At 40.6% G+C, this 15,009-nt stretch overlaps 1 protein-coding gene across 3 annotated transcripts in view; it reads right to left on the reverse strand.

Moving 5' to 3' along the window:
- Positions 1-1,676: 1,676 nt before the first annotated feature.
- specc1 (sperm antigen with calponin homology and coiled-coil domains 1) overlaps positions 1,677-15,009 on the reverse strand; it is a 78,803-nt gene continuing 65,470 nt past the window's right edge. For all 3 annotated transcript variants that reach the window (XM_044041987.1, XM_044041985.1, XM_044041988.1), the window contains 3 exons: positions 13,821-13,937; positions 10,208-10,267; positions 1,677-3,009 (listed from right to left, as the gene is read on the reverse strand). In XM_044041987.1, the coding sequence (XP_043897922.1) occupies positions 2,920-3,009; positions 10,208-10,267; positions 13,821-13,937 (267 nt within the window). In that variant the 3' untranslated portion in view covers positions 1,677-2,919. The remainder of the gene's footprint in view (positions 3,010-10,207; positions 10,268-13,820; positions 13,938-15,009) is intronic.

Below are 15,009 nucleotides of genomic sequence, written 5' to 3' on the forward strand. Positions count from 1 at the left end.
TCTGAAATGGGATGAAATGTTCCAAAACAAGAGTCTTGCAGATTGTATAATTACACTATAATAACAGTTGAATTGACTTTGACAGTCTTGGTCTCGCTTGGTTTTTAGAAGACAAGTCTGCACACTCACCTCAGAGGAATTTTGACTGCCAAATATCTGTCGATGGCAATGGCCAGCAGACTGAAGATGGAGCTCTGGGTCAGAACCAGGACAAAACAGGCCAGGAAGAGACATCCATAGAAGTCCAGATCTATGCCGATGCTGATGGTAATGGCAAAGGGGATGGCGAGGCAACCGACCAGAATATCTGCCACAGCCAGAGACACCAGAAAATAGTTGGTGGCGTTCTTCAAAGTGGAGTTGATGGCCACAGCCCAGCAAACCAGTATGTTGCCGGATATGGAGAGAATAGCAATCACTACTTCAATAAAGATATAGAGCTGTGGAAACATCTCAGCAAAGTGTGGTGAAGGACTAAAACCTGCAGCTGTTCACAGAGAAGACGCTCAGCAGCAACACTGTCTCTAACCCCAGAGGAGTAAAGAAGTCTTTCTGCAGTAATCCAGCAGTATTCCACAAGTGTGAGCTGCACAGCCAGCCATCTGCAGGAGAGAAACGGAGTCACGTTTGGCACAAAAGCAGACTCGGATTGTTCTTGCGCCACAGAAAAAAGCGTTTGCATGAAGCAGATACTAAATGTTCTCGCTCACCTTAATAAACGTGCACATTGTTTCTGAAGGTTTTCACAGCGATATAGACGGATCTGTGGAGAGTTCCAGTGGCGCGCGTGTATGTGTGGATCTGCAGCACAGGCACACTGTCACACAACTTCCACGCGACAGCAGTTTTCAAGTGAACGGGGAACCACAAGAGAAAAAAAACAACAGAAGGGTGGGGGGTGTCTGAATTTCACAGATAAGCCACTCCCCAAAGACACACACACACGCACACACAGTGGCAGATAAATGGTGGAATCCCGGGCGAGTGTCACTGGTCCACCGTGCGTAATTACGCGCCGATTAAACAGCATCGAACGACGCCACCACGTGTTTTCTGTGTAATGTAAACACTGTGTCGTGTGAAAAAACACGCAATACAACAGGAGCAGCAGGCACAGAACTCCCACTACACATGGCTGCATCTGTTTTCAGTCAGGCTGATTCTTTTTTTTCCCCACCCCCTTTTTTTTGTCACCCCCTACAACAGGAACTTGTGGGCAAACGCAAGTGCAAATCTCCACTGTGTTGCGCATGAACTTCCGCTCCCGACTGACGCAAATGCAGGGGACCAAGTCATAGAAGAAATTGATGTTTGCATCTGGGAAATCCCCCTCGAGGACACGTCTAGATAGATGGTTATCTCATGGCTTATAAGATGATCACTAAGCTGATCAAACAGACCATCTTAAGAGAATTTACAAAAGTTAGAGCTTATATTCAAACCTTTGTTTGAGCCTTTTCTTATTTCAGTGGATTCACAGTTGTGTCTGAGTATTACATCATGGGCACTTACTGCCCCCTGCAAAGTGTTTGAGAATAAAAGGTGCCAGCCAACATCATTATTCCAAATGTTCAACAGCTCTGACAGAGTGTGAAATGTGTTACCCACACAATAGAGTCGCAGAATAAAAGAGATGAAACATTATGTGCGCAAGTAAGGAAGGAGTGATTGAAAAATAAAACTTAAGACAATCCTTTTATTGAGTCGTATTCATCCAGAACGAGCCTCCCAATCTGACATCTGTGAATATAAAAACTGTGCAGCTCTGTTGACATGTTTCACTCGTCTGGTAAATAAATAAATAACACTTTCATCTTTCAAAGCATCTGTGAATGGAGGCTCGCCTGAACCGCAGCACACTGACAGACGCATATATATATATATATGTAAAAGTTAACATCTCCTTTTATAATTTAACCTGTCATGCAAAAATATGAGCAGCTGCAGTACCACTATAGTGACTTTTCATGGAAAATGTGAAGAAGAAGAAGAAGAAGAAAAAAAACAGATTTAGTCCATCCTTAATGTTGTAACACATTGCAACACAAACAAAACGGAGTGTTTCTTTAAAATTGTTTCTACAAAACTATTCAGCAGCTTTACTGGTATTAGATCGATTTAGCGTTGTATCACAGATGTCAGCTGGCCAAACCGAGAGACAACAAGAAAAGGAAAAGCAAATCTTTAGATCAACTCGAAGCCAAATACTCTCTCCTCCCCCGGAAACGAAAACCTCATGAGAAGTGTGGTGATTTTCATCAAACACAAACTAAAAGTTAGATTCACACCCGTTTCCTTACCACTGTGTGGTGTTAAAGGAAAAGGGAAGACACACCGAGACGGAACACCACACTTAAACCATGCATAGACAGTCTTTCTTGTAAAGGTTGTGTTTTGGCAGAAGATTTGGCACAAAGGTCAGTCCTAATTCACAGAGCATCTGATTCATAAACAGCTATTATAATAATAATAATAATAATAATAATAATAATAAGTCTTGGCAGCAAAAAAACATCTTTTCATTTTCATGCACTTTTTTAATAACCTTAAAAAAGCCTAAAGGGATGAATTTGAATGAGACTGTACCAGTATTGATCATTTCTCAGTTGTGCTGCACACAGCTAAAAAAGGATTGGATAGTATTTGGCATCACTCTTCCCTTTGTTTTTAAATCAGATGCTTGAAACTCGTAAAGGTGAACAATCTGCTGACGCATTAACACACAACACGGCAACTTCATGACAGTAAGACAGTCCCGTCTCTGGTGTCCGACATGAGGAAGTGGCAGCGTTTTGCTTGTCTTGCTTTGTCTGGAAAGGTGAACGCGGGTTTGACAGACTGAGTGGAAAAGTGCTGCAGTGCCTCCAGTCGTCGGTGGGCACATGTCTTCCTCCTCCTCCTCCTCCTCCTCCTCACGGCTCATGTTTCAAAGTACTTGTAGATCTGAGAGACGTACTGCATGACACTCTGCCAGTCCGGCCTGTCGGTCTTCATCAGCTCCTCGATGTCCTGTTTGGAACAAAGTTTGTGGTGAGTGATGGCATTTCACGGATCAGATCCATTCACGGCACCAACTGATTCATTAAAACAAATATACTTTTCAGTTTTTACAGTGTGTGATCACACGGTGAGTGATGAGTAATATTCTTTACACATCACCCACTGAAGTTGCATCACCCATAGAAATGTCATATGAGAGAAGTGAAGATCTCTGTGCTTCGGGGGTGGAGTGGCTCAATGGTTAAGACCCTACCTTGTATACCAAAGACATCATGGTCGCAAGTTCGATTCCACCCCTGGCTAATTGTACTTGATTCCATTGTGAGTCGCTTGGATAAAAGCGCCTGCTAAATGACATGTAATGTAATGCTTTGGAAAAGCAAATAAAAAAAAATGGAATGGGATTGTTTTTCATTTCTAAATAAGAGTGAATGTTTGTCTGTGTATGTTTGCTCTGTGATATGCTGGTGACCGTTCTCGGGTGGAGTCTGCCTCTGTGTATGAGTCATGAATTTCTAAATGAATTTTACTATTTTACAAATAAGTTACATCATTTCAAGTCTGTTATTTTCTCTCTCTCTCTCTCTCTCTCTCTCTCTCTCTCTCTCTCTCTCTCTCTCTCTCTCTCTCTCTCGCTCTCTCTCTCTCTCTCTAACCACACATGTTTATGAGCTTACTTATTTCCATGCCTACAGATTTGCATATATATGTGGTTGGGATTTGATTGCCGGCTGAACCTTTGTCTGAAATGAGGAAGATATTACCATTTCCTGGTTATGGATGAATGTCTGCAGTATAATGTTTGTGTCATTTTTCTGTGAACAGGAGCGAGGACACATTACAGTATTTGTCCGCCATGTCCTCCATCCGAGCAGGTGTCGGTGTCGTATTCATCCAGAACGAGCCTCCCAGTGAGTCTACTCCTCGTGCCACGTTCTTCCCTTGTCTTTCTTGACTTCCCTTCCCTTGCACCCGTCAGCCACTCTCCTGCGGTGTAACTACTCAAGCTCTACATCCACTCAGTAGTAAAGTGACCTCTCAGCGACTGAGTATCTTTTAAGTTCTGGATTCTCCAGTGAATTTCCTCATGCTTATGATAAACTTCTGTGTCTCTTGTTGACTCTCCTTGCATGACATGATTTCCTTGGACAAGGACATCCTTGTTTATCCAGTCACCTGCTCGCTTTCTATATTTCCTCCTCACCCAACCTCCTTCCTGCTAAGAGGTAAACACCAACTAGAACAGAGCGACCCGGAAGATTCAGATTCATTCCACTAAGCCGCAGCATCCCAGAGCATTCAGGTGGGTTAACGTGGCAAAAATGTTGTGCCCACTCTTGTGTCAGCTCTGGTGTCACCAAGCTCGGGGGACAGATCATGTCTCCCTGCAGCCTGATGCAGCTGTTCACCGGCTCCACTCTCCCAGGAACCTCGCACCCCCTCACTGTGAAACGCTATTCCAGTAAGGCCTGTGAACATTTTCTTTTCCAGTGCATCCAGTGTGCATTTCAATCTAACACCCATGATAAAGATGAGTCTTGTGTAGTTTTCATGGAGTAATACGTCCAGGACGAGTCCCCTCCTCTTCTCCCCTGGGAACAGTTTATTTCCCTTTGTTAAGAAAAAAGACAAATCACTCCCTGTATTGACTGCAGACGCATTAAAGACAAATGTCCTCTCCCTTTAAGCCTTTGAGCCCCTTCTCACTACAGTGTGTGATCACACGGTGAGGGATGAGTAATATTCTTTACACCACTCTCTAAGTGGTGTCCCTGTAACACATTTGCACACCTCTGGAATATCTGCTCAGACTCAGAAATGCATCAACGACGCACAGGAGTCAAAAATTATTATTAACATGCAAATAAGCATGTGAAAAACATGCAAATGATGTGCAAATAAATGCTCAAATATTTATATATATCCCCCTTTGTGTTTGGCTGTATTGAGTGAGTAAAACGTTTGAGTACCAGCTCATTATTGTTAGTCCCTGAATTCAACTGTTTCTTCCTGTGATACAAATTATTATTTTTTTGTTCCCGATCATTTATCCACATAATCGCATCACGCTTGATGGGCATACAGTCTCTGTTTCTTTCAGAGCTTCCTGTTAAAATTGAGTTTTTTCCCTGTCCACTGACGCCTAGAGCTTGCTCATCGTGTGTGATGAGCACGATTGGACCGTTAAGCACAATGGGACATTTGCTATATAAATAAAATCATCTTTCGTGGTATTATTATTATTATTATTATTACAACAGAGGCTGCATTGAAATTCATCTCTGAATTAGTCACACATGTGTTGTTTACTCAAATCACACTTTACTGTGCGATCGTAAAAAGGCTCGTGACGTGGTTCTTCCTTGGCTACCAAACGTAGGACCTGAAAATGGAGCTCATGACAGTCTGGAGAATGTTTGTTCCCAATCAACAATCAACAGTGGAATGAGAGGCATGACCACATCTCCAACATCTGTTGTCCTTAGACGCCATTTAGACCCATTTATTTCCAGCAGAAGTTTTAATTTTGTGTTTCTGGACATTTTGATTATTCTGTCAGTAACTAAAGGAAACTAACTCTCTAACTCGAAGCTGAGAAATGTGTGTTTCATGTCCTCCTTAGAATGAATTATTGAGCAAGAGTAGATGAAGCCCTAACTAATCAAGGTTCTAACATTTCCTCGCCTTCACCACCACCTATGCTGATCTTCTTTGTTCCATGAGTTTCAGTTGTGGCTGCACCGTGTCCCTCGGAAGTTGAGACACGTTGTGGTAGCGTCGGCCGATCAAATCACGTCATGCAAATATTCCGACACAGGCGCCGGCTAATTAAATCACATTTGTGTGTTTTCCTTAAACACACAAATGTATGGCCATAATACTTTGGGATTTTTCATTAGTTTTAGTTTAGTTATGACTTGTTGGTTTTAAAATGAGTTCGTTTTAAATGTTTTTGTAAATGCTTGGTTTTAGTTTAGTTTTTATTAGTTTTAGTTTTTTGTAATAAGGTGCAACATGCAAAAAGGTGGCATTTTAAAACTGTATTAGGACAAATGAACAACCATCCCTGAATCAAATATAACAATCAACAAGAAAGTAGCCTGAAGTGTAACATGTGCATGATATGGTTAGTGTGGAAGGTAAACATTAAAATAGTCAACAGAATAAAGACACACATGAACATAAATTAAATTGTAAATTATAATAAATAACCCTCATGAGACACATCTACTAACAACATAGCAGAGGTTATGTCTAACTTGCATAGCCTTGTGTCCCAAATTGTAAACAAAAACACAATTCAGTTTCAGTTATTTATCGGGTTTCTAACTCATTTTCAAACTCTAGTTTTTATATTTATTTCAGTCAATCAATCATCAATTTCAGTGATTGTTATTTCGTCAGTGTTCGTTAACTATAATAACCTTGAACACTACACAGCCCCAATGGAGCTCTCAGACCTCTTCCTGTTGCTGATGCAACTCTCACTACGGAGTTCGCCATGAGTGGATTTCTTTCACTGGTTTATCCCATCAGGACATAACACTTCCACTCCCACCGTCACCGTCACCGTCAGCGACCACTTTCATGTTGTCTCTGTCTGCACGTTGTGTCTCTCTCCAAATTGACCTCGGCCTCAGAGACTGCAGACCTTCATGAATCAGAATCATGTTTTACGACTCCGCAGTATCCCTGTGAACATTGTTTTAAACCGAGGGCTACAGTTATAATTCCACGTAGGGACAGCTCTCTGTTAAGTGCCCCCCCCAACTTCTTCCTTTCCCAGGAGGAAGAGGTTGAAGTCTCCCTTGTCAAGATTCATCTGGCTTATTGCCAAGGCCTTCATTCTCACTTTGGCTGCCAGGAATCAACTTTCACTCCCCATCGATGTAACCCAGATCCCCAATACCAACCAGGTCTGTGGCTGTCGTGTCTCGTGTGTTGGCTCCTTGCGTCACTGGTCCTTTTGACGATAATAATAATAGTACATTTTTTTTGTTGACGCCTTTCTCGACACTCAAGGTCACCTTACAATACAAACACACTGACTCCATAATGACCCATCCAACTTTCCCCATGTCTCTGCTCCGTCCCGTCTCCCCCAGTCCTCTAAGATCCAACTGACCCCTCCCCCTAATCATTATTTGTGGCCCCACTTAAATACAAACTATAACACTGAGGGCTGAGGGAGCCAGAGAGACTTTGGGTCCAGGAATTTTGGAATGTTTGCTGCATCCAATTATGTCAGCACGAGCACATAATGGAGAATTAGTAAGACGAAGAGAGGCGGATGTTTAACATGGAAGACGGGTCGCAAGAGTTGAACCCACAGATGTGTAATCCCCCAGCAGATTATTCCACTAAATCCACTCCTTTTTAAAAATAAATTTTTCCTGGAAGTTGCGTGATTAACTTGACTTGGTCAGAATTTAATTGGCAGTGACACATTTATGTATGTGTGTGTTTTTATGGGAATGAAAGAAACTATGACTGAAAGACAGTGACTGTATTAGGGACAAATGATTAGGGAGTGAGGGATTGTTGGGCAGAAGGTTTCATTTTAGTGACGGAAACCATCAAGAAAACAAACGTGTGCTCTCTCTCTCTCTCTCTCTCTGTCTGTCATGACAAATGTAAATGTCAGAGATTCTAAGGACATTTTTTGTCGTTGTGATGTAAACATGTGTTCTTGTTGCATACAGGATGGCAGTCATCCAGGTTTAAGATGACCTGGTTGGCACTTAGTGTACAGGCCTGAGTTTATAAGCCAGAGTCTCTTTCTAACCACATAGTTCTGTGTGAGATGTGAGATTAATGAATACAAATGCTTATCTATTGACAGCCCTAATTATTTCCACTTCATTTTAGCATGATTTGAGTTTATTTATTAGTAGTCCTCAGCCCTGAAATGAATTATTGCGTGGTAAGTGTGAAACACAAATGTGTTCTTCATGTGGAGCATAAAAGTTATAAAAGGAACCTTGACTCTTGACTCATCTAACTATTTGGTTTGTCACGTCTCCAAATCAACTTCACATAATTAATGAGCAGTGGGATGAAGCAGTGTTGTCAAACCAGTCTGAAGTGTTTTGGGTTTGTCGGTCCCTTATGATGACCTGTTATCACGCCAGATGCCCTTTTTGTCTCGTGCCATTATCAGGTTACCAACGTCATCAGCAGCAATTTTCTATCGACTGTATCTCGGTCTTGTTACTTCCCTGAATTTGTATGAAAGAGCAAACAGGAAACATGTTAGTGACAGAACGTTAGATGTCATCGCTGATGTGCGTGTCTGTCAGTTATAGTAGTACTCACTTACTGCATATATGTAGTTAGTATCAACAGAGCTGTCATCGCGCCACTGTCTCCTGTCACAGCTTCTAATATTTGTCCAAGTATGTTTTTAGTGCAGATATTTGATGAGAGAGCAGAGAGGAGGGGGTGGACGCTGGAAAATGAGCTGCATTAGTTGCCTGCTTCTGCAACCTTTTCCAGACTCTTACAACAACAACTTTTTTAATTTTCTTTACTTACTTTTAATCCTAATCCTATTTTCCTTTAAATAATTAATGATTTAGGTTTTAATGTTTTTATCCTTTTGACACTTCTAACCCTGCTCTTTTAACCCTTTAACACCTAAGCCTCAACATGTCTGTTTGGACCTTTTTGTGTGTGCTTATTTTAACCATAAAAGGGCCAGAAAATGCCCTGTGAGTTAAGTGCTTTTGCCCATTTTTCCAGAATAACTTTCAACATCTGGCAGTTATTTACAATTAACTGCATGTTAAAATAGTGTATTAACAATTATAAAATGAAGAAGTTGCACACAAACACGGGATCTTGTGTGTTAAATTTAAAATTTGAACAGCATAACACATATTTAAAATAAAACAAATGTTTGAGTTTTTGTCCAAAAAAAATGGAAACTATGTATTTTTTCCAACTCTGGTGACAAAGATGCAAATTCACTGGAGTGAATAACATGTTGGCTTTGACTTGCAACTTCTCCGTTTTCAGAAACTGATGGAATTTCTCTGATAGCACAAACTGTAATTATGGGTGTTAGGGGTTTATCATTCTGTGTTGAATTGTATCTTACATTTCTGTCTCTGTGATATTTAATATCTATATTTTTTCTGTCTGTCTTCATGGAAATTTCAGCAAATAACATAAAAAAAATCTTCTCAGAAACAAATGACAGACTCAAGCTTTAAGAGGGGAAATTAGAGTCTCATCGCTGAGTGTTCATAAGGTTTGTAAGTGTTTAAGTGTAATTATACAATACTTCTATTTATTTTGTGAATCTGGGGTTATGAAAGGACAATTTGCTGTGGGATTCTCATTGCTTATCTCAGCTCTACCGTGATAATTAATGGATGGACCTGAAAGCGGCATCTATTTCTCATCAGACAAATGATGTCATTGACAAGTTACTCATGATTTACCACCACAGGCTTTTAGCAAACGATTTTATATATGCTGCTGGTAAAACATGGGTTTTCCTTAACAATAACTCGAGTCCAGTATCCCATTATAAAGGGATCAGGGTGCAAAAGAGAACAGGAAACATAGATTCACCAGCAGCTTCACATCAGGGCTGAACAGTGAATTCAAACATACAGATTATGACAAGCACAGGTGAATAAAAAGAAACTTTTATGTTTATTCCAGACAGAAAAGTGTCCAGAGTTTTTCCAACTGTGTCTGTTGCATTAGGTCCTTCAACCACAGAGATACTTTGCAGCTTCACTTGCAGCTTTCCAATGCACTAATATACTTTTATGACCTAGTGCTGTTGTAAAAACAATTATGCTTTTATGTCTTCTCTTTATTCTTGAGTGTTTTCTGTCTGTGTGCTTGACAGCGGCCAGTGTCTTCACAAACTAACCGAGTGAATCAAAGTCAAATTGTCTCTGAATTATGAATGAGGTTCGTTTTTCCCTCTCAGAGTGTTGCAAGATGTTCAGTGTGCAGTGTTGTAAAATAGACTTGAGGAAAATTAGAAGTACAGAGTAAGAGATATGATAGCGTTAAGCTCAAGACTGTCAGGAGGAGAGATGGCCCAGTGAAATGGATGGTTGCAGGGCATCTCTGTTCTGAACCCTCACATGCTCACTGATTAGTGTGTGTGAGTGTGTGTGTGTGTGTGTGTGTGTGTGTGTGTGTGTGTGTGAGTGTGTGTGTGGTCTGTGGCAGTTCAGCTCACCAGGGAGGGTTTGATGCCAATGCTCTCGGCGGCCTGGAAAGCCAGGGTCAGATTCCGGACCTGAAAAAAACAAACAACCCACCGGGTGTTGAAACACGGTTCAAATCCCTGCACCACGTCATCCTGCAGCACCACATGGAGATTCAAACAACAACAACAATATACAACAACAACTTATAAACTCCCAGGGGACCGAGGGAAATGTCTCCTCGAGTCGCTGCTTGTTTGTGCGAGCGTTTCTGTATGTTATAATATGCCCCCGTGTTTATTTGGTATATGTGGAACACTACACAAGACCAAATCCCTCTGTAAAAGCGGACGTGTCTTTCAACCTTACCACACAGGAATTGAATCCCTGCAGAGTTTGCCTAAATTAAACCAATCACAATCACAAGGAACTAACCACTCCATCATTTTACCAGACTGTGAACATGAATATCACGTATCTGTCTGTCTGTCTGAATAACAAATTCTTAATTAGCTGTGAAGGCTGCTGTGTGAAACGAGGGATGAGCCGATTCGACTTTAAGTATCAGTGTCGGTCTGATACTGGACAAAATGACCGGATCGAATATTGAAAGAGAAAAATGTGTTAAAGGGTTAAAAATGTAAATAAAAATCAGCAAGAGTCATAGTTGGGGCTGTTTTTTTCCCCTCTTTACAGGAAAAGAACATTATGTGTTATACACAGCTGATACACACATCTTTCAACATGCTTGAAATAGCTGTAGGTGGTAAATGCAAAAGAATGACTCAATTGGACTGATATCAGTGATATCGGTATCGTGCCATCCCTATGTGAAACAACAGCTTTCCTTAGCTACAACATTGTTGTTCTTCCTCAAAGCATCTGCGATAAACTGTAAAGACGGCCACGGATGGGATTATTGGAAGGAAGGGCAGATTAGAGTGGGAACATTTGGGTGTTTGTGCCTCAGGGGAAAGTCACAGTCAGCTGGTTATGAAAGTAAACGCACTATTTAATTATTCACAGATGGGACGCACATTGTCCCCGTCATCATCCTAACGCTATATTCATTCTCGACCAACACGTCCACGGGTGCACGTCTGCACGACCAACGTAAGATGTGTGAGGCCTGTTCAGAGGTGTTGAAGGAGAGTTCAATGCCTCAAATCCCAAAAGGGAAACCTTAATGTTACTTAAGTTACTGTATATTCCGCCTACAAGTCCATATTACAGAGCTGTCATCAGAGAGCTATAGCAACTGCCGCCCTGTTCACTGCTCGTAAGTCATCTTCTCCTTTTTCTCTTTTATGACTGCACGGGTCACACGTATGTGCCTTCATAAACAAGGTGGAGAAATGACTCCTGGTGAAATGGTCTGAAAGCATTACAGGCTTTTTTTTTTCTCTTCTTCCTCATGGAAAGCATGTATCCATCAGACCTGCAGTACATAAGCATAAGCAAACATTTCCTCTGTTTGCAGGTTTCCACAAACAACGTTTCTGAAGCCACAATCTAGCCAAGTCCTAGAGGTGACAAGAAGAGACTGAACATGCAGTTTCTTTACGATATGCTTTTTTTTAGCCAACAAAGGAATGGAAAAGCATTATCAACTGTTGGCCCGATTCAGTTTGTTAGTCATTTCAAAAACATACTCCCTGAAAGCTCCAGTCTGTAAGATTTAAGGATATAATGGCAGAAACTGAATATACTACCTATAAGCATGTTTCTGCAAGTGTATAATCACTTCAAGTACTGTATATACTTTAGGCATTGAAGAAGCTGCCATCTTGTGCCACCATGTTTCTATAGCAGCCTGAAAGTTACTATGCAAATGAAGTAGAATAAGATCCTTTCTGGTATGTGAAGGAAAAAGAGAGGTGAGCATATAGACCTGTGATTCCCAGAGTGTGGTACTACAGGGGCTCATGAAAGGTCAATCAATCAATAAATATGAGAGAGATATGAGAATAAGAAACACTTATAGGGAATCAAAACAAACCCATGGTGTTTAAATGAAGTGCTATTTTTGTTTTATCTGATCTGGTGGAGCAGGTGTCTCTATATTTGTTGATCCGCCTAATTCTAATTAACCCCGGACAGAACGTAGCCTGTCCCTCGTACCTTCACTTCGTTGTGAAACCTTTCAAGTATTACACGGAGCGCAGCTGTAATCTGCACTGAATTGTTTCACATGAAAACAATAATATATATGAGAATTATTGATCCTCGTCTCGTGTGTGGATCAGAGTCGTGAATTAAGGTTTGGGTGGGCCGAAAGAGAATTTTCAGATTTTAAAGTGGGCCCCAGCACTCTAAAGTTTGGGATTCTTAGGATTTCACACCTCATATTAGGAAGTAAGATCCATCTGTTTGTCACAATCTGTAGTGGAGTATAAAGCAGTAGACAATGCATGAATACACACAATTAAACCTGATGAACACAAATGTACTCTTTTTTTGTATGAGTCTCCACATCATAATTAACACATCTAACTTGTGGTCTATATGACACGATAGGACATTGACAATTTTCTGTAGATTTGCCACCACAAGCTTAGTGCACAAATGGTTTTAGTTTATGTCGTGGCTAAACATGGAGGGGTTTTTCTCACAAAGTCTAAATACTTGCAAGTGCAGGACGCTGGTATTTACTCCCCCATTTCTGAGACACTAATGCTTTCACAAACCAACAAAGTGAAGCAAAGTTAAGTTGTATCTAAATTATGCATTAGGTATTTTTTTCTTGAAGTATCTTGAATACAGTGTTGTAAAAACGTGTGGGCCTGACTGAGTTAGAAACTCAGAGGTCAAACAGTGAGGTCAAGCTCTGAGGGCTTCATAAAAGGTCCCTTTTCAAGCGCAAACACATCGGAATCAGTTTGTGGAGAATATAAACATGATAGAACAAAGTCTATTTCATAATTCATATTTTGCAGATATGACATACATTATTAATGTTTATGACTTCCTAAAATACAATAAAATAAAATAAAATAAAATAAAATAAAATAAAATAAAATAAAATAAAATAAAATAAAATAAAATAAAATAAAATAAAATAAAATAAAATAAAACACATAGAGACAACCACACACCCACGGGCAATTCAGAGTGTCCAATTAACCTCTGCATGTTTTTGGACTGTGGGAAGAAGCCGGAGAACAAACCCCATGCTGAAAGGCCCTTGTTGACCCACATGCAGCTAAATATCCTCATGAACTCATGAAGTTTTTGTGTTAACTCACCCTAATGCACAAGAACGTACTATAGCTGTGTCATCTACACTCTGCAGCGCACGTGAGCCCCTCTGTACAGGCACAAGCCCACAGGAAACCACAGAATTCCCCCATATGGATGTGCTTACATGTGTCATGACCTAGTGACGATGGAAATCAAGTAGCCTATGTAAGAGGGCCTGCGTTTGGACGCAGGGGGTCAGAGGTTATTAGCAGATAATAAATTAAAGTGTGCTTGAAATATGTCGATGTGATGTGTCCCTTTCTGTAAGAATATGGATTTCTGATCAGTTTGCTGATGAAATGTTGTTGACACACAGCCAGCTGTTGACGCTGAATGCAGACATGTATATCGTCATCAGGGTATAAATGTGTCTGTGCGTGTGCAGTAATTCCTGTGGCTTTATACCTTGTCTTGACTGATGAGTTCCTGGTATGGGATGTGGGCAGGAAGATACGTGTGCAGGAGGGCACAGAAAGCCAAGCCGTCGCTCCAGCTGCTGCTGAAGTTGGTCACATCGATATTCTGTGGACAGAGGAAAAAAAGCAGTGATGGCCGAGGGCAAATGGGGAAAAATGAAAGAAAAAAACACACACACATCACAAACTGACCAAAGTCAATATCACATAATGATAATGAGTTGAAAGTACTCCGAAGTTGTGTGGGAGAGCTAATATCCTCTTGACAACACGAGCGGGTCATGAGAAAAGCAATTAGGTCCGAGAACCACAAGAGACAATGTGACCATTAAAATGTAATGTCATGACATGCAACTCTGAGCCTTTCAGAGTCCATTAACGCCTGGTTGTGTTGCCTTTGGTTGCATCTTCTTCTTAGATTCCCTCTCAGCCACCAATTATCTTTCCTCTGTGACAAACATGCACTGCCGCACGTCCAGTCAGCTGTGTTATTGTGCGTGAATGTGTCTCACAGAGAATCGTCACCTCTTGCACTGTACTCTGTGATGATAAGAAAGCTCAGGAGGAACAACTTCCTCCAGGCCATTGTTTGGAGCTGCAGGCTCCTGGCTGGACAGATAAGTTATTTCCAGTGTCTTCCTCCCGTTAGCCCTCTCATGAACTTTAGGAATCAGAGTCATGTGCCTGTGAGGTGTCACAAGCCGTCATATGCTACCCACACTAATATCTATTAGGGCTACAACAATGATTCGATTCATCAATTATTAATGATTCCTTAATTCATCGTCAACTATATTGATCATTGATTATATGGGTAAAGAGTTTTTTTAAAATAAATAAAACAAGCTTTCTGATTTTTCAGCTTAAATGTGAATGGTTCTCATTGCTCCATTTGACAAAAAAATAAATAAATAAAACTGAAGCATTTTGGTTTGTGGACAAAACAAGACATCTGAGAACTTCCTCATTTAGACGTTTGGGAAACACCAATTAACATTTTACAACATTTTCTGACATTTTATGGACCAAATAATCAAGAAAATCATTGACAGATAAATTGATTTCCATTCACCCACTGAAGATTTATTCTTATTCTTATTTTACATAGTTATTGACAAAAAAAGGTGGGTTGAGTCTCTAATATAATGTAGATACTGTATGTTGATTAAAAACATGGA

Source organism: Solea senegalensis, linkage group LG13 (assembly GCF_019176455.1).
Source record: "Solea senegalensis isolate Sse05_10M linkage group LG13, IFAPA_SoseM_1, whole genome shotgun sequence".
NCBI classification, from domain to species: domain Eukaryota; kingdom Metazoa; phylum Chordata; class Actinopteri; order Pleuronectiformes; family Soleidae; genus Solea; species Solea senegalensis.